The sequence below is a fragment of the Odocoileus virginianus genome, chromosome 4 (genome assembly GCF_023699985.2).
Source record: "Odocoileus virginianus isolate 20LAN1187 ecotype Illinois chromosome 4, Ovbor_1.2, whole genome shotgun sequence".
In the NCBI taxonomy this organism is placed as follows: Eukaryota; Metazoa; Chordata; class Mammalia; order Artiodactyla; family Cervidae; genus Odocoileus; species Odocoileus virginianus.
In genome coordinates, this window is record NC_069677.1 from 25479571 (window position 1) to 25499489 (window position 19919).

Below are 19919 nucleotides of genomic sequence, written 5' to 3' on the forward strand. Positions count from 1 at the left end.
GTGGGTAACTCCTCCCCAAGGCTGGAGTACCAAACTCAGAAAACAGACAGCAGCAAGGGAGGCCAGGCAGTGTCCAGGACCAGAGCCTAAAGCCACTTCTAATCTGTGTTGAGGAGGACTTGGAAGCCAATGCTAGCACAGCTGTGGCCCCTGGTACAACTCCACTGCTGTCTTGGGAAACCGGAGGCTGCTGCTACTTCTGCTGCTTCTACCAGAATAGGTTCTCTGTTTCTGCCTCTTTGTGTTACCAGCACCCAGTTCAGAGCCTGGGGTTGGTTTATCTGATTGGTCAAGTCTGAGTTAGACACATTAGGTTGTTAGCTGTGACAGAAGCTGGGAAAGTGAGTGTCAGGCTTTTGTAGCTTCTGGATAGGGAAGTGGCTTCTGTGCCACACACCATCTTATTCAAATGGAGTTGTGCCACACCTAGGGAGGGTTTCAGGTGTTGGGCAACCAAAAAATGCCAAGGATTCTTTACATGCAGCTATTATGTGACAGGCCTACATTAGATACAGAACAAGGCTTAAAGTAATATGAGCTAAATAAGTATTAGGGAATTTCACTGCTGTTGTCACATATGCATCAGAAATAAAGTTTCTGAGATCTTAGAAGAGAAGAGGACCACCCCTTGCATTTTTATTCCTCCTTTCCCTCCAAATTGTAGGTAGTCCTTTGCATACTATAAAGTAGGCTGAACACCGAACAATTGATGCTTTTGAACTGTGGTGCTGGAGAAGACTCTTGAGAGTGCCTTGGACTGCAAGGAGATCCAACCAGTCAATCCTAAAGGAAATCAGTCCTGAATATTCATTGGAAGGACTGATGTTGAAGCTGAAGCTCCAATACATTGGCCACTGGATGCCAAGAGTCGACTCATTAGAATAAGACCCTGATGCTGGGAACGATTGAAGGCAGGAGGAGAAGCGGATGACAGAGGATGAGATGGTTGGAAGGTATCACCGACTCAATGGACTTGAGTGAGCCAGCTCTGGGAGATGTGAAGGACTTGGAAGCCTGGTGTGCTGCAGTCCTTGGGATCATAAAGAGTCAGACACAACTGAGCAACTGAACAACAACAGCAACTGTACATACCTGTGAGAATGTGTGGCATGAAGCCATCATCCATCTTATATGGAACTGGAATCAGCTTGAAAGTGTGATGAGCTGCTGCTGCAGAAGCAGACACCCTGTAAATATTTGACATGAATAAAAACTTGATATTCCTCCTGCAGGTTCTGTCACTGATTAAATGGCATCCTGGTCAGAGCAGGAAGAACTCAAAGAGTCAGGAGTCCATTGCACAACTGCAGAAAAGGGAAGGATGATAAAGCATGGTCACCACAGGAAAAACTAGCAGGAGCAGTTAGGAAATCCAAAATGCTTCAGTACATTGTGGATTCAACAGGCCACTCATGTGACCCTCTGGGCACAGATGTGCCATGCCTACAGACTCCTGCAGACCTTTGGAAGATGCCGGCAGGGGTTGCTGTCTCAGGGCAGAAGTGCAATCAGGTCTTTTGAATTCTCAATAAAATGTCATCTCTGACACTCCTACCCTAGCATCTAGGGCATAGGGATCTTTCAATTAGGAAGAGAAAAAAATATTCTTCTCCAGTTTTGAATAATGTTCCATTTAGCATTCAACTAAAACACAACCAAGAAATAATTTCATCATTTACATCTCAAGTTCTGACCTTTATCTCGGAATCAAATACACAGATATGTAACTGTCCCTCTATGAAAAATGCCTTTACAGAGCTAGATTCTAATATAGTAAACACCAAACAGCCCCTGGGATGGGAGGGCCAGATGCAGAATATCTGTGTTTTTGATAAAACCACCTTGGAGCTCACCATCCATGCCATTGCTCGGTGTTCTATATCGGTCAGCATTCTCTGGGTTGTGAGGGATAGAAACTCAAAGTCAACCAGCTTCGGCAAAAGAGGAAGGTGTTTGGCCACATAACCAGAGCCTAGGAAGGGCCGGGATGCAGCAGAGTCCAGGAGGAAGAGGAACAAGGCCTTGGAGGCAGGCAGGGAGCCCCCTTCCCACCCTCACTTGGCTTGCTGCTCATGTGGGGTTGCTCAGGTGCACTGCAGCCTCACAAGAGGGAATTTGCCTGTTGGCAGCTCTGAATCTCACTTCTCTCGGTTTTTGTTCCAGAGAGCACGCAGGGGTAGCTGCACTTGGAAAGTCCCCAAGAAAGACTGACCCAGGTCCATTCAATTACTCAATCTGAGAGTAATCACTGGCAGGCACATAGGGCATGACAGTCAGCCCAGCTCAGCTCAGGAGTCCACTGATGGACAGACAGGTGTGTGCGTGTCTGTGTGTGTGACTGTGTGTGTGACGAGAGAGAGGTCAGTAAAACAGTGAGAGCTCCTATGTTAACCATATGATTGGAGTAGAACCTGGGTGGGAGGAAGAGCATTTTCTAGAAAGAATAGGGGTAACTGCACAAAAGGAAAAGTACATTTCCATTAAATAAAGATAACAGATCCTGGCTTACTTTTTAATTAAGCAACTTGTTACACTTCCGGATTTGCTTTGACTGTCAGGAAGCTCAATGCATTAGGTTTCTTTAGCCTAGGTTTCAGTGATAATAGTCTTTTCCTACTTTAATCCCTTAGTTCTTATCTTCTTATTTTTTGTGTTAGTTTGTGTTTTATAATACCTCTGCTGCTTTAGTATAAGCCCTCTCAAACTCTTTCAGAGAGGCCATTTCTGCATAAAAAGATAAATTTCCCTTGTTATGAAAGAATAGCTCTTAGCCAACCTACATGTCCTCTGTCAGCTATAAGGATTCTTTTATTCTTTTAATAGATGTACAGTTTTGGAAAGCTTCAACATTTTTGGAAAGGCTACAATAATTGCAGGAGGGCTGATATGTTATGACTCTAAAACACAATCAAACCAAAAGTTGCATCATGGCTTTTTTCTGAGGAGACACTCAGAGATCCATAAAAAGTAACCATCAGCAGTTTTGCATATAATGACTCAGGTCTGGGGTCAAGTAAGAGCTGACTGTTGTCAAGAGATCATATGTCATGTGGAGCAAGCTCAGACTTGCAGGGGGCTGTTATATAAAGGGCATTTTGGTGCTGGGGAGATTAGGGGAGGGTTTGTGTCTCGTGAATAATTTCAGGAAGGTGAGGTTGGTGGACCCAGCACACAAACGAAACGACAAAGATTCCACATATATGTGTTAATATATGATTGTTTTTCCCCTTCTGACTTACTACACTCTGTGTGACAGACTCTAGCTAGGTCTAACCACATCTCTACAAATGACCAATATCAGTCCTTTTTATCGTTGAGTAATATTCCGTTGTATATATGTGCCACCTTTTCTTTATCCGTTCATCAGCTAAATGGTCCAGAGGAACCTATCTGCAGGGCAGGAATACAGATGCAGATATAGAGAACAGATGGGTGAATACAGAGATGGGGGAGGGTTAGAGGTTATAGTTGTCATGCAGTCTAAGCACAGGACCACAGGAGGAAGGGTAGGGTTGGAGTAAAGAATATTTCAAGGGCCAATAAGGCCAAGAGAGATGGCCAGGAGTGGCCATGAAAGGTTTTGGGGTTAGGATGAAAAGTCTGGAATGTATCTTATAGGAAGTAGGAAGCCAGGGAAGAGTTTTTAATCAGGAAAGTGAGAAAGTGATCCAGTCTCTCGGTTAAAATAACCCTCTGGTCTGTGATGTGGAGGTCCTGACCTAGGGCACCCTCAGGTGACCGCAGAAATTACAGGTAGAGAAGATTAGGTTGGAATTAAGGCTAAGGCAGTGGGGATGAGGAGACAGTTTCAAGAGACATTCAGAATCCTCTCTGAGGGCCCTCAGGGCAGCCAGACAGCAAGGAAGAGGGTGGAATTGGTTGGTGAGAAGGGGAATAAGAAAACAAGGCTGGAGGACTGGAAGACAAACTCTACTTCTCTGAGCTTCAAGACTGGAAAAAGAAAGAGAAGATAGTTTAACTCTTTCAATCCTTCATCCACCCATGCCACTCCATTGTGGGGCAGAGCTCAGAAACAGAACAAGTAATATCAAAGTCAACTCAAATTCTGAACTTCTTTTTAAAACCACTTTGAGGGAGATACACATCATACCTGTTCCCTTCTCTTATCCACATCTCTGATACATGCTGGCTTTTTGGATACCTTTGTATGAATTTTAAAAAAAGTCTTATCTGGGCAGACCAGTTAGAAATAGGTGCTCCTTTCCCTAGGGACTGTAGCAATCCATGTCCAGGCTCGAGGCTTGGCGAGTGCAGCTGGAGGTCCAACCCAAATCTGACCACATCTGGGTGGCCCTGAAGGTAGCCTGGGCTGAGGGAACTTCTCCTTCACCTCTTGCTTCAAAATTCCTCTCCATCCCCAGCTGGAACATCTTTCGCCCTCCCCGTTCCCCTTGAATTCTGTGTCATAAAAGCCCAAAGAACAGTCTTGGAGGTCCATATTCCTCTTTGGCAGCCTGTGGTAGGGGAAGTCTGGAGCACATGTATAGTCATCTTTGTCCTATCACAAGATGGATAACTTTTAGGACTGGGGAAGCCTCAACATTTGATCACCTTGGGGTGAAGATTGGGACCAGGCCGCGTGTTTTTAAGTGGTCAGAGCCAGGGAGTGCTCGGAAAAATTTCACAAAGCAGAGGCTGAGCCTCAATTTCTGGCAAATGGCATGGAGACCATAAGAAAGGGGTTCTAGGGGGCTGAGATGGAAAATGTTTGGGAAAAGAGGATGATAAGGAGCCTCCAGGGCAACAGTCTAGTCAGGATGTGGCAGTAGACAGCAAGCACAAATGCTGACTCTGCTCCCAGCCCAAGGGAAGTGAGAATCAGAGCAGATCTCACTGAAGAGCGTTGTGAGGGAAGTGGTGTTTTTTTAGGGGAAGCCAGGGGAACCATTGGTCAAAGAGATGAAAGATGTGAAAAGCAAATTAAAGTGAAAAACAATCACCATGTTTTGTAATGTAAAATCTTGGGTAGCAGGGCTTAGGAGAAACACCGTGGGACTGGAGTCCCAATTTGGAGAATCACTAGAAAACATAGCTCTTCACACACATACCTTGCTCCCATCAATCAATCTTGAAGGTCACTGTTATTTATTCTCATGGCAGTTGGAGGAGAAGCGTGGGTTTGGAGACAAGGGGAGTTCACTTGGCCTACAGGACCAAGTATAGGACTGCATATGTAGTTTCCTTTTCATCCATCCATCCAAAAATAGGCCAGTAAATAAGAATTAAGAGAGAAATAAAATCCAACACCTGCCTCTAAGATCCTTACGAATCTAATAGAGGGAAAAGGCACAGTAAAAATAGGCTCTATTGGACTTCCCTGGTGATCCAGTGGTTGAGAATCTGCTTGCCAATGCCGGGAGACTCAGGTTTGATCCCTGCTCTGGGAAGATTCCACATGCCACGGGGCAACTAATCCTGTGTGCTACGAATACAAAGTCCGTGCGGCAACTACTGAAGGCCCTAAGCGCCAGTGAAGACCCAGCACAGACAAGTAAATAAATAAATAAAATTAATAATTTTTTAAAAAAGGCCCTGTAGAATGTACAGAGTCCTGTCTGTAACCCAGAGTCTTGATGTAAACAGAGGCACATGTTGGAAACTGCTACCTATGGGATGGGGAAGCACAGTACACAGATCAGACTGTGAAGGGCTGTGTGGAGTAATGTTGAGAGTACTTTAGTGTTTCTTTTTCTGGGCACTTGTTATACAATCTTCTTCTTTTTTTTTTTTCCATTTATTTTTATTAGTTGGAGGCTAATTACTTTACATCATTACAGTAGTTTTTGTCATACATTGAAATGAATTAGCCATGGATAATACGTGTAAATCCATGGTTATACAATCTTCTTTAGCATTTGGTCCCATTTGTTATTCAGGATTTCTCTTGTCTGGTTGTGTCTGTCAGGATTCTGCATTGCAAATGGCAGATACTCAGTTCAGACTGGTTGAAGCACATTAAAAAAATAATTTATTTCCACACATGATTTGAAAGTCCAAGCGTGTTAGTTCCAGGATGAGTTGGATCATTGTGATCAAATAATGTCATCAAGACTCAGTTTCACTGTCTCTTGTTTCTACTCTCCTTTGTGTTGGTCTCTCTCTCAGGGAGTCTTCACACATGGAAGCAAGAAGGTCTCTAGCCTCTCAGAACTTTTATTTCTCTCAGCTCAGCAACCCCACTGGGAAGAGTTTCTCTTTCCCAATAATTCTGGAGAAAATTCTGGAATTGGTTTCAATTGAACTGACTTCTTCATGTGCCCATCTGTGACCCAGGCACTGTGGCTTGGAAGACATATGGACTATGCTAACCTTAGTCTAAGAGGTGGGACTAGTTCCATACAACTTTCCCAGACTGCTATTGGAGGAGGGATAGCTCCTCAAAGGAAAATCTGAGCACTCCTAAAATGATTAGGAATGATGTTAGGTAGCCAAAATAAGAACGTCCGTTATATCTTTGTGACTGAATCATTACTGAATTCTGGCCACAAGCATTTGCTGTGACTGATGCCGTTGTTTTAAGGTTTTTAAAATAACATTTATTTCTTAAAAGTTAACATGTGCATAACAGGAAATAAAAAAACACAAGAAGCTAAAAACAAAGTCATTCATAATCGCCATCGGTTTACCGATGCGTCCTTTGATGTGTCCTTCTAGGTCTCATTTGTGTATTTTCACAACTAAGCATCCTTTTTTATGTAATTAAGACCATACAGTTGTATATCATGCTGTTTCACATATCATGAATCTTTACCATTTCAAAGTCCCAAAGCTATGAGTATTTTGATAACCAAGAACATACTGTATCAACTCAATCTGGAAGGAAAAAATTGTAATCCTGCCTTTCTTGGTGACAAAAATTTCAGAAAAGACAAAGATGGCAAATGGATGACTGATGTGTATTCTGCCTGACCTTGCAGGTCAGTACAAGCCCTTCTTTCTGTCATAAATTTGGATGGGCTGAGGCCGTTGATGCCATGCAGAGGCCTCAGCAATGGTCCAGTAGGTCTGGGAGGGCTGATTCTATAGATACAAGGCTGGCGTTCGGTCCCATAGAGGTCCATGTGCAGCATCCATAAGGAGTGGTGAACTTGGGCAAGGGGCTTGGCAGAGACAATTCTTTTGAGGTCTGATGGTATTTAGAGTCAGGTGGGGGCAGCTCCAGGGTTCCAGCCTGTCTGTTCATTTGGAGCAAATATTGAGCGAGCCTCTGGGAATTCAGGGAGCTGATTCCAGGCCCTGAAGAGAGACAGCGGAGTACTGTTGGTCATTTCTCTAGAGTGGAAGGAGAGATGGCCATGAACCTCCAAATCCTCCTCTGAAGGCACCCCTCCAGGTATATGAGATTTACATGTGCGCAGCAGATAAGAACAAGGAATTGCACACTGTTTGTTACTAACAGGGCTTTGCCACCACATCCTGTTTCAGAACTCCTAGGTCTACTGAAATGTGGTACTTGAATGTAAGCTGCAGGGGCTCTGTCTAAACAGCTAAGTTAGAGAAAGACTTAAGAGGCCAGGACAAGGCCTGCTTCCATCTGAACCCCCACCAGGTTGGGAAGTGGTGGAGGAGTACTATTCCTGCCCCACAAACTCCCAATGTAGGGGGCAGCCTTAGGCCTCATGGAATTCTAGGAGGTCTGGATCTCAGAAGATGAGAAGAAGAAACTACAGGGAGGGAAGAATTTCAAGGGCATATCTGTCCTAGAACCACAACCAGTTAGTTCCTTGACCCGGACCTTAGTCCAATCTCCTTCTCGGGGTTAGCCAAGGGGAATTGGGTTGGGAAATGAGGTAACCTCTCTCTAGTGCAGTGATTTTTAAACTTTGATTTGCAAAACAATTCTGGGTGGGGGCTGGGTGAGCCTAGTAACATTTATATTCCCAGCCCCACTGCCAGAAATTTTGTTCAGAAGATCTAGGGTGGGTGGGGTTCAGAATTCTGCCTTCTTAATAAACAACCCAGAAATTCTGATGCAAGTTGTGCGTGGCATATACTTTGAGACCCATCATCCTTGAGGCTGGAGTGCCTGCAGGCCAGGGGTGTGGGCAGGAGTCCTGTGCTGGGACAGGGTCTACATGGTAGGGCTTAGGGAATAGCTTGAATTCAGAAACTGGGCTGAGCCACATGTCTACATAGGTCTTTTGTCTAGGAAATGGCAGGTGGAAGGTTTGGTGCCTTTAGCAAGAGGTACTGGGAACCATAGACAGTGATGTCATCCAGTGCTAGGGTCACCCTTGCTTCCACTGACTCTGTGTTTCCTTTGCAGAGGAAACCCCTTTGACTGGCCACATTGGGTTTACTTAATCCTTTCTTTTTAAAAGATATTTGTTTACATTTATTTATTTGTCTGCACAAGGTCTTAGCTGTGGCATGTGGGATCTTTAGTTGGAGCAAGCGAATTCTTAGTTGAAGCATGAGAATTCTTAGTTGCACATGCGAACTCTTAAGTTGCAGCATGTGGAATCTACTTCCCTGACCAGGGATTGAATGCAGGTCCCCTGCATTGGGAGACCAGAGTCTTAGCCACTGGACAACCAGGGAGGTCCCTCAAAAGTCCTTTCTTAACAACATAGTGTTCATTGAGCAGCACATGATTGCTAATTTAAAAAACATTTTTAGCCAATTTTATGCGTATTGACATATATCCTTTTTTAAAATTTTTAACTGGAGGATAATTGCTTTACAATATCGTGTTGGTTTCTGCAGTACAACAATGTGAATCAGCTATAAGAATACATATATCCTTAAGTAGAATTTAACTCAGTTTGCAACCAATGTTAGAGCTATTCCAACCCTGAATACCTCATTGATGCAGAGGAGTTAGTTTTTGGTATAAATGTGATGGTGAAGGGATTAGAAGAAGAACAGGATGGGAGCAACATGGGTGTAGCTGGTCTAGGAATGACAGGGGTGGTGGTAGAGGTGGATATTTGTTTATTGTACTGTGATTGGGGTTAGAGCTTCAGGAGGCAGGAAGTTCTGTGGCAAGTGTGGAGGCCTGGGGGCTGGGAGGAACCGAAGCAAAGTTGGGCTGATTGAAAATTCTGAATGGATGACATTTAGGAGCTGTTGGAACATGAAGAACTCATTGAATTTGTGAGTGGGAAGTTTTGGTGTAGGTGTGTTTTCTTTAAGCTCCAGGCATTGGACTCAGGGGTGTGATGGGTTTTCTCTATGGGCAGGTCTCTTCAGGGCCTCATCCTGTAGAATGCTGGATAATTTTTGGAGGGGCAGAGCCCTGTCAAAAGCAAACATGGAAGATCTAGAAGCACAAGTTTGCTGTCATTCATTCATTTATTCTTTCCCCAAATATTTACTGAGTCTCTACTTAGGTTCCAGGCACTATTCTAGCCCTGAGGATATAGTGTTGAGCACAGCATAGCCCCTGCCCTCACTCAGCTCATGTTCTAGCAGAGAGACAATTATTAAACTTGTTGTAGATGTGCAACATAACTTCAGGTTGGTACAGGATCATAAAGAAAAACAATGGAGATGATATTAGGGTGTGATTATTTTAGACTGAGTGTCAGGGACGGTCACCCTGAGGCAGTGACATCTGAGTAGAGACCTGAATAAAGTCAGGATTGAGACTGGCAGAGCTTGGAGGGGAGCGAAGCCCAGACAGAAGGATGGGGCCATGGCCTGACTTCATTCCAGGAGACTTTGGCCCATGGCTATTTCCATGGCTGTTGTGGGAGATGAACTCTATTTTGGGGTCAGCACTGACTCACTGCTGAAGTATTGGGCAACTGACTCCCTATGTTGAGACTATTTCTAACTGTGAAAAGAGGATCTTCATAACTACCTCTGTTGTACAAGAATCTCATGAGACTTGGTCAGTGTCTGTCTAGAAAGTATTTTTATTACACAAAAATTTTGTCTCCTGCGGAAGCTAATGGGTAAATGGTTAGCAACAAACCTAGCTGTGCTCTCAGGGAGCCAAATGTGGCCTGGTTCACTCAGCGCTGACGCTAGTTGATCCCCTAAAGATGGCCTTGAACTCCTGCTGTTTCCCTTGATGTTAGTGCACTGGTGAGCTCCAGATCAAAGTCCCTAGGTTCTGGGTCCCATTCTATTGCTGACAACCTGTAGGGTCTTGATCAATTCACTTAATTTTTACCTCAGTCTGTCACCTATAAAATGGGTATGTTAGGGACTTCCCTGGCAGCCCAGAGGTTAAGAACTTGTCTTCCAATGCAGGGGTGGTGGGTTCGATCCCTGGTTGGGGAACTAAGATCCCACATGCCCAGGGGCAACTAAGCCTGTGTGTCACAACTACTGAGCCTGTGTGCTACAACTAGAGAGAAGCCTGTGAGCCATAACTAAGACTTGACACAGCCATAAATAAATAAATAAACAATTTTTAGAATGGAGGTAATAATCAAAAGAGATTCTGCTCTTTGGCCTACAAATGCTATAAATCTAACTGTGAGAGATTACTGTTATTAAAGTGGAAATCTAGGGCCCATTTTGCCCAGGTTTTGGACCTTTCATGGGGTCACAACTTTGTCAAAGTGTTTCTGTATATCTCGCAGAGAGCAGTAGGAGGCCTAGGAGTTTGGTCTATGAGAAATACATAGTTTTCTCCTTAGTTTCATCTTATCTGTGTTCAGCACGGTGTCTGTGGCCAAGGAGAGTTTATTTAAGTGGCAGAAAATCAGTGGAAAAAGTCTCAGAGAAATGTTGGCACTTTGGGAACCAAACCAAGAAAAAGAAAAAAACTTCCAAGGGGGCTCTGTGTCTAAAGACACAGTCTTTACAGCACGTCCTTTCTCTCTCTCCTGTGAACCTTTATTGAGCTCCTATTGTGTGCCCGCACCGTGCTATTGTCCCTAGACCAGTTTGTGAGCAGCCCTGGCCCTCACTCTATGCTAGATGGGTGGTAGACAGCTGTGCAGGGACCTGACTGGAACCAAGCCCAATGCTGGCAGGTCCAGGGTTGTGAGACAGATTGGGGTTGGCCGTCTGCTCCAAGTATCTCCCACAGCCTTCTGAGTCCTCTGACCTGGCCAGAGATGCCTTGCCTTAGTGAGTTCCAACCTCTTTGTGAGCATTATCTTATTCTTCCCAGAAGCTCACTGGGGTAGGGACTTTTACAGAGAAGGAAACCAAGGTTTGCTCACTTGCGACATGGTGAGATAGCATTGGAACCTAGACATCACAGCCCTCTCCACATTCCAACATCCAGGACTGCAGCTCATTCTCCACCCTCCCTAGGCTCCTGGGGTCACTCTGCTTCTGCAGAGTGCTTGTCACACACACACATCAAAACCCAGAGGGGCCTGAGAATAGACCTACTCCAGGGGTGGCCCATAACTGTCAGAGGTGCCAGAGTATCACAGCCCAACTTTGCCTCTTGTTGGGATTACTCTGGAATGTCTTCTTCAGAGGTCCTGCAGGACTAGGCCAAAGTGATTTTCTGTATGATTTTTCCTTTGCTTGGCCTCCTCCCCTCCTTCATCTTCCCTCCCACAGACCCCTAATATATCACTAGCTCTTGAGGGTTGGTTTCTGGAAGATTCAGACACCTGGTTATGTATTAGCTGAACTGGGGCAGGATGTTGTTCGGTGACTGATTCTAACAGAGAATTCAGAAGTTGTGTCTAGCAGTTCATAGCCCCACGAAAAGTCCAAATGATCTCAGAGAGCCCAATAATTATGTCATCTGGGACCCACAAAATGCATAAGAGCCCCTCAAAGTACAAGGCATTTAATGAGACAATTTACATACCTATCTCATTTAATATTAAAACATGTCTAGAGTAGAGTAGACTTTTTCAATTTTCCTTAGAATGTTTGAGACCATACAGATTCAACAAAGTCACTTTTTACTAATTTTAAAATCACACATCAGGTGAAGGAGTATTTCTAAATTTCACCTTGGTAGGATTCCAGTGATATGCTGCCTCAATTACATGAAGCTTCATTTGACCCCATTATCATTGCCCACCCTCTCCATCTAAATATTCTGTTTCCCATGTGTTCATGTGTATGATATTCATGTGGGTGACTTTGACTTTATCCTCTGAGATGTTTGCAGATCTTGGTGACCCATCAGCAGAGTTCAGAATTAATGTTCTAGGGCTGCACTGCCTAATACACTCACCTCTAGCCTCACATGGCTACTAAATATTTGAATTATGGCTGGTCTGTACTAAGATGTGCTTCAAGTGTAAAGTATCCATGAGGGATTTTGAAGGCTTAGTATAAAAAAGGAAGAATGTAAATTATCTCATTTTTAGCTAAAAATATTTACTACATGTTGAAGTGATAATATTTCTGCGTGTATTAGGTTAAATAAAAGATTAAAATTAATTTTATCTCATTTTTTATGTTTAAAATTATGGTTACTAGGAAATTTTAAATTACACATGTAGCTTGCATCAGATTTCTATCAGGTAGCTCTGCTCTAGAGACTCAAAGGGAGGTTTAGGGAGTGAGGTTGTCCAACTCCTCCTAAGAAGACAGGCTGAGCTAAGAAACTGTGTGGTTGCTGTGATGGCAGAGTTCTCTCTGGAATCAGGAGGTAGCAAGAGGGCTTCATGATCACACTTTACAAGGTGTGTGGTTCCACACATGACTCTGTGCCCCTCTGGCCAAGAGAGTTTATGGCTGAAAAAATTGGCGTGTAAATTAGTCATCTGTCCAAAGGACATGACTGCTTCTCTGGTTCCAGCCTGGGATTTGTTAACTTTACAGAATTCACATTTAATGTCTGTGTCATGCTGTCATATTCTGGAGAGAGAAGGGTGAAGAGGCCAGTTGAGGGAGGAGAGAAGAGGAGGGAGAAGGGTAGGGGATTATTATTGATGAAAACAAAGACAGGAAGAAGGACAGAGGGGGACCCAGGGGAGATCTCATTGGTGAAAACGAAAGTTTCAAAAACTCAACTGGTCAAGTAATTCCTTCCTTTCTTTTCTCAGTGTCTCTCTTTCTGATTTTTTGATGTTTGTTCCTAGAAAACCACAAGCAGTCACCTTTGTTTTGTAGATGAGGAAATAGCAGAAAGAAACTGATCGGTGATTTCCAGAGATAAATAGGAGGTGTGGCAAAGGGAGCAGGAAGAGAATTTAGAGGTATAATGTCCTCGGTGTTGGGGTGAAAGTCTCCCTTCTAGAAAGTACATTCTGTCACCAGGGCTCCATCCTGGTGGATCCTGCCTCAGTGAGTACAGTTTCTGGGAAAAGGCTTTGGCATTGTCACAAGCCTCCAGAAGAACCCCACACTTTGAGCCAATATAAAGTAGTTCTAGATCTTGCCAGCTGAGCCAGTAGGGCTCCTGGTGTCCCTTGAGGTCTGGGACTGACTTGGGAACCACACTTGGGCCTAGCAGAGCAGGACATGTCAGTTCTCTAAGCACTCACGGGATGTCTGGTGTGTGCTGGGCACAGAGGGACAGACGATATTCACTCCAGGTCCTGAACTTGGGTACCTTGCTGTCCCACAGGGGCAGACGGGTCTGAAGGGAGTCTGTTTAGATTTGGAGCCAAGGGTCTCAGTTGGACTCACGTTCACACGTTTCTCTCCTAGGGCCATGTTCTGCAATGATTTAAAGGAGAAGTATGAGAAGAGGATCATTATCAAAGGGGTGGATGCGGAAACCATGAACACTCTTCTGGACTACACGTACACCAGCAAGGCTCTCATCACCAAACAGAATGTCCAGCGTGTCCTGGAAGCTGCTAACCTCTTCCAGGTGTGTGAACAAACAGGCCTCGTGCTCTCCTCTGGAGAGAAGAAAGCAGCACTTCTCTGGAGATCTGCCTGGTCTGGCTCCCAGGCCTGTACCTGGGACACACATACACACGCAGCTGGGCCTGTGCTCACTTGAAATGTCCCGAGGGATGGTGAGCTGAGTCACTGACTCCTTAATGAGATGAAGTCAGGGCAGCTTGGTGCTTAGAACCTATACTTGGTTCCTGACTCCAGGAGAAATGACTATGATTTACAGAAGCATAATTAGAGTGCGGGGGATTTGGGGGAGCTGCAGTCACCAATTTACATGTGTACCTTCTACTCCTTAGCGCAACCCAGGGGTATAGTCACTTTCTCCCACTTTATGGGTGGGGAAATTTAGACACATAGAGAATAAGTGACAAGGCTGAGATTTGAACCCTGGGCTTTCTGAGCCCAGAGGCCACCTACTTTCCACTACACATGCAGCCTCTCAGAGATCAGTGTCTAGACTTCAGGGGAAGTGGGAACTTCACTGGTCAGCAATTTGTGGTGGGTGTGAAGAGCACTTCTCATGAAGGGTGTCATGAAAAGATAGAGAACCCTCAAAATTGTCTTATTGTTTACATCTAACTATGTTTCAGTCTGATTATAATAATTATATTTAGTTTCATAAAATGATTAGACCCATATCTTCTGTCAATTGTGTCTACAATTATCACAGGAATTCCATCCTGGGTTACCATCTTTGCCTAGGTCTAAGATTACACTTTGAACTCAGTTCCATTGGGTTACGACAGAGATTCTCCCATTGAGGATGTTGAGATTTATGATAAACAGAGTCCAGGGACAGGTCAAGATCATTCCCAGGGACTGGAGACGAGCATCAGATCTTGTCTGGGAGTTTTGAAAGTTGGCATACTCTTGGATAATCAGCAGGTCAGGAGTGGAAAGGGACAGAAAACAGAGTCTGGGAATGTGGGGAAAGAGGGGTCTAGGGCAGAGAGCAGGGACAATGGGATTATCTTTGTTGAAGCTGGAGTTGAGGCAGGATTTAAGAAGCCCAGCAAGGGAAGGAAAGTGGAAAGAGGGAGAAAAATCAACCATGAAAAGGCACTATGATTCTAAGCAATGAGTCTCTGCAGGGTTAACCAATTTTATTGTCTCAGTTTCCTCAGGGTATCTTAAAGATTGAGAACAAGTTATTTTCCAAAGGACTAGTCACACCTTATCTGGCAATGTCACTAAGTCAGTTACCATCTGTACACCTAGCCCCTTGCCCTTATCTGTTATTGTCTGCTTAAACTCGCAGCCTTATTCACTGGCAGGGAAATATCCTGTTATGTGGAGGGAGGGTCTTAGCAACCTCAGGCTCATGATCCCCTCTACCCACTATTCTGCCAGTGTAACTTCAGGGAAATCCTTCTTGTGTCATGGATCTAGTTCAGCCTTTATGCCTTTTCAGAACTTTCTCTTACAAGGCAAGTATCCTCTCTTCACTGATGCCTCCCAAAGGACCAATAACCTTGAGAGAATCACCTCATTCACCATAATTCAATCAAGCCACAGTTGTCATTGTAACCTTCATGCTAATCTCCTTTCCTGGGACCCAAAAAGGGTAGTTGACTAGTCTAAAGAAGGACAGGTAACACTGACAGTAATAATAGTAATAGCAATTATGGCTTCAGGTATAGTGCCTGACACCAGAGTAGATGCTTAATGAATATAAATTTTATTGAGCACTCACTATGTGCTTTGAGTGACAGTTGGATCTAGTAACCAGGTCTTCTGTTTTTCCCAGTAAGTGAAAGTTGGTCCTGTATGATAGACTGAGGAGATAATGTTGCTTTTCAAAATGCAGTTTTTTAATATTTATAAATTGTAATAACATACAAACTCATTTCAGAAATTAGGAACCCATAAATTGTAATAACATACAAACGCATTTCAGAAGTTAGGAACCCATACAAACAAGCAAAAAAAAAAAAAAACCATAAAAATTACCTACAACCTCCTTCTGTTCAGACACAATATAGCAGCTTCCTTGGTGTATAGACTTCAGGTCCTTTTCTGTACAGTGACTTATACAGAGAGAGTTAGCAGCTTAGAGCAAAGCTTGGAGCCAGATTGCTGGATTTCAATGCCAGCTCCATTGCTTACTGGCTGTGTGGCTTTGGGTGTGTTTCATAGTTTTGTTGTGCTCCAATTTCCTTGTCAATAAAACATCCAAACCAAGGAACACCAAGGAAAGAGGAGATAGGAGAGACCGGCTATACAGAGGGGTGTGTGTGTGTGTGTGTGTGTGAATCTTTACTTAACCCCTTTACTTTAAGTAAGATGTCCTCATGTGTCTTCAGTTTATGGTGTCCCTGAGCCCAGAACCTTTCTCCATTGATAAATCTTGTTAGACTGCAAGGAGTAGGAAGGAGAAACAGAAGACTTAACTTCTTAAACCAATTCCCTGCTATCAGCCTCCATCTATCCTGGAATTCTTGGTTTGGGGGTACTTTAATATTCCTGTTTTTGGGGGGTTCTGAGGGACAAATTTAGTGTGCCTTCTCTTGCCTCAGCAAAGTCACTTGCCAACCTTCATACTGTGTGGTTTGGGGTTACTGATGTCTCTTGGTTTCATTGAGGATGGAGTTTGTGTTTCTGTTTCTTGTTCTCCTTTCAGTTTGGGGTGATTTTCCAAGTAAGACCTATAAAAACTCTTCAGATCGTAAATAATCTTTTGAGATAATATTACAAATTTTTTTTCCGTTGATTGTGTAACTCATAACCTTTAGTTATAGTTTATTAATGTACAAAGTTTAAGACTAGTATTTAGTCAGATAATGTTGATCACGTCTTTGATGGTTTTTGCCTTTGGTGTGCATTTTTAGAATGACCTTCTGCATTGCTTGCTTATGTACTGATTCACAAGTTCATTAGTCTTGTTACATTTAAAGATTCGATACCTAAATTTTTAATATATCTGGAAATTATTTTGGCATACAGTTGTTTATTCTTTGTCTTCTTTTTCTTTCCATTTTCCCCCCAGTGGTGAGCTTCAGTGGAAAGTTTAATGAGCTTTAATGAGAGAGATTGGAGAGGAGGATGGAGACATGATAGAAGTAGAGCAGACTTTGTTTATTGCTTTTTATATATGTATAATTTTATTTATTTATTTATTTTTGGCTATACTGGGTCTTCGTTGCTGCACAGCCTTTTCTCTAGTTGTGGAGCACAGGCTTTAGGGCACATGGGCTTCAGTAGTTGCGGCTCCAGGGTTCTGGAGCTCAGGCTTGAGCCTGGGCTTGTTGTGCATGGGCTTAGCTGCTCCACGGCATGTGGAATCTTCCCAAATCAGGGATCGAACCCTTGTCTCCTGAACTGGCAGGCGGATTCTTTACCACTGAGCCACAAAGGAGGCCCCTATTTTTTGGTGGGGGATACTTATTTGGCTATACCAGGTCTTAGTTGCAGTACGCAGGATATTCAATCTTTGTTGCAACATGCAGGATCTAGTTCCCTGATCAGGGATTGAACCCAGGCCTCCTACATTGGGAGCATGGGGTCTTAGCCACTGGACCACCAGGGAAATCCCAGGCTTTGTTTATTGTTGATTCTCCTATTCTGATAATCCCTCACCTCAAAATTTTCCAAATCTCGTTTACTTTCTAGGCAAAAAATAGTAAGTTTCTCTCTAAGGCTATTTTACTAATTTTCCTATGAGTGTTAATTCTTATGAAATTGAGAGAAGAGTGCTATGAGCTTTTGGACATCTATTTAACCCACTTTCTGATTGCTATTGCTTCTGGATACTTTCTTTAAAATATCAGACATAGAAAACTGGGAATATTTTCATGCCTGAAGGCACCATAAGGAACAGAAGTTTATAGGTTGTTGAAATCACTCTGTAGTTTTAAAATATTATTTTTTTGATAGATAAAACATATCTATTCTAAATCAGAAATATAGGGAGATACAGTGAAACATTTGCCATCTTTACTGATAATTTTCTTCTTCCCGTCTTGCTATCCTTCCTATTCTATGCATGTACCAGGATAAATGTGCATATATTACCCTCATTCATTGCTTCCATTTTTTAAACAAAAGTATCGGCACAGTAAGCCCTCCATTTTTTTTTAAACCCTCCATTTTGATGTCTTGCTTTATTTGGCTTCACTATAATTTTTGGAGGTTGTTTCAAGTCAGGATGTGTAGATCCATCTTATTCGTTTCAATGCTGGATAATATCATTGGGGATCTCTTTAAATGTCAAACACATACAGTTATCTGTAATAATCTTTTATAAGGCAGGGTGGCAGAGCAGAAGGAACATGGGCTTTGGAGTTAGGCAGAACCTAGCTTTAAATCCAAGTTCAGGGAACTCTCCTGGTGGTCCAGTGGCTGAGACTTCGTGCTACCAATGCAGGGGGCCTGGGTTCAAACCCTGGTCAGAGAACTAGATCCCATAGGTCACAACTTAGAAAACAATCCTGCATACCTCAATGAAGATTGAAGACTCTGAGTGCTGCAACTAAGACCCAATACCCCAATACACCCCCACCCCCCCCAAAAAAAAAAATTCAACTTCAGTCACTTGTTTTCTGTGTGGCTGTGGACAAGTTATTTAAATTTTCTGAGACTCAGCTTTCTAAGTTGTAAAATTAGGATGACAATAATGGCTACCTTCCAGGGAAAGTATGCCAGAGTTGGCGTTTTATTTTGTCATGTTAGAACCTCCACAGGAGTCTATACCACCCTGACGGTGGGACTGAAATCAGCATGAATCAGATTACCTTGGTTTCCCTACCACAGCTTGTAGTAAAGGTTTCTTAATTGTCACACCTTTGATGTGACTCAGCTGCTCTCTAATTTTCTGATTCTCTTCTCAGGTTTTCTTTTACTCTCTTCCTGTTAAACATTGATTGCTTCTCTCTGAGGATTTCCCAGACCAGAAAGGCAGAAGTGAGAATTCAGTTGACCAAGCCAATCACCACTATTGATGTTTGACAAGGGTTTTTCATGGGAGGTCACTTCACAAGTTGCTGGCCTATTGACTCTGATTGTCCTTGGGTCAAAGGTCCATTGGTGTGGCATGCATGCGTGCGTGCTCAGTTGCTTCAGCTGTGTCTGACTCTTTGAGACCCTGTGGACTGCAGCCCACCAGGCTTCTCTGTCCATGTGATTCTCCAGGCAAGAATACTGGAGTGGGTTGCCATGCCCTCCTTCAGGGGATCTTCCTGATCCAGGGATCGAACCCACGTCTCCTGCATCTCTTGTATTACAGGCAGATTCTTTACCTACTGCGCCACCTGGGAAGCCCAATTTTTATATATAGCTGTGTGTATATGTTAACCCCAAATTCCTAATCTGTCTCTCCCCCAACCCTGCCATCCCCTTTGGTAACCATAAGTTTGTTTTCTATGTCTATGAATCTATTTCTGTTTTGTAAATAAGTTCATTTGTAACATTTTCTTAAATTCCACATATAAGTGATATCATATATTTGTCTTTCTCAGTCTGTTAGTTTTCTAATCTTGAACTTAATCTCTTGTTCTGAGCTCCCCATTCTACCAGTGGCAGAAACTGTAGTCAACATAATGATAACTCACTTGGGGAAAGCCTAATCAATTCAGGATTTGGCTTGATTAGATGGTTCCAGGGTGCATTTACACTGTGGCAGGACACTGTATAAAGAGGTATCTGGCCCAGGCTTACCACGATCATTTGCATCATTGGTTCACGCTGGCACCTGCTGGAAGTCTATATTCCCATCAGTCTCTCTCTTGATCATCAACTGCTTCCCTACTGGCATCATCTGAAAGCCCTTAGATCCATCTGGTTCTGGCCATCAGTCCTTGCTGGTCATTTTTTGTTTTCCTTGTCCTGTTTTAAAGGCCTCTTCAATCTGCCAGTACTCTCAGCTACTTCCGTGTCCCTCTAAGGGGCACACAAGAAACATCCATTTCCTCTCCTGTGAGAATCTTTAACTACAGGGAACTCAGAGCAACTGCCCTGGGCCCCATTTGTCTAGAAACAACATGTTCTAGTTTCTCTTCTGCTGCTGCTATTCCGGACTGCTGCTTTTCTGATTTCATCTTGGCAGTCAAGGCACACAATCTTTTATCTTCATATCCACAACCTCTAAGGGCTTCCAGCACCCACCTCACTCTGGAGTTCTGGCCTGCTTTGAGAGGCAGGAACCATCCTAGGGGCCCACACCTACTTCTCACTCC

At 43.5% G+C, this 19919-nt stretch overlaps 1 protein-coding gene across 1 annotated transcript in view; it reads left to right on the top strand.

Annotated features, from left to right (window-relative positions):
* KLHL6 (kelch like family member 6) overlaps positions 1 to 19919 on the top strand; it is a 54435-nt gene that overhangs the window by 7266 nt on the left and 27250 nt on the right. Inside the window, exon 2 of the mRNA XM_070466332.1 lies at positions 13552 to 13717. Within this exon, the coding sequence (XP_070322433.1) occupies positions 13552 to 13717 (166 nt within the window). The remainder of the gene's footprint in view (positions 1 to 13551; positions 13718 to 19919) is intronic.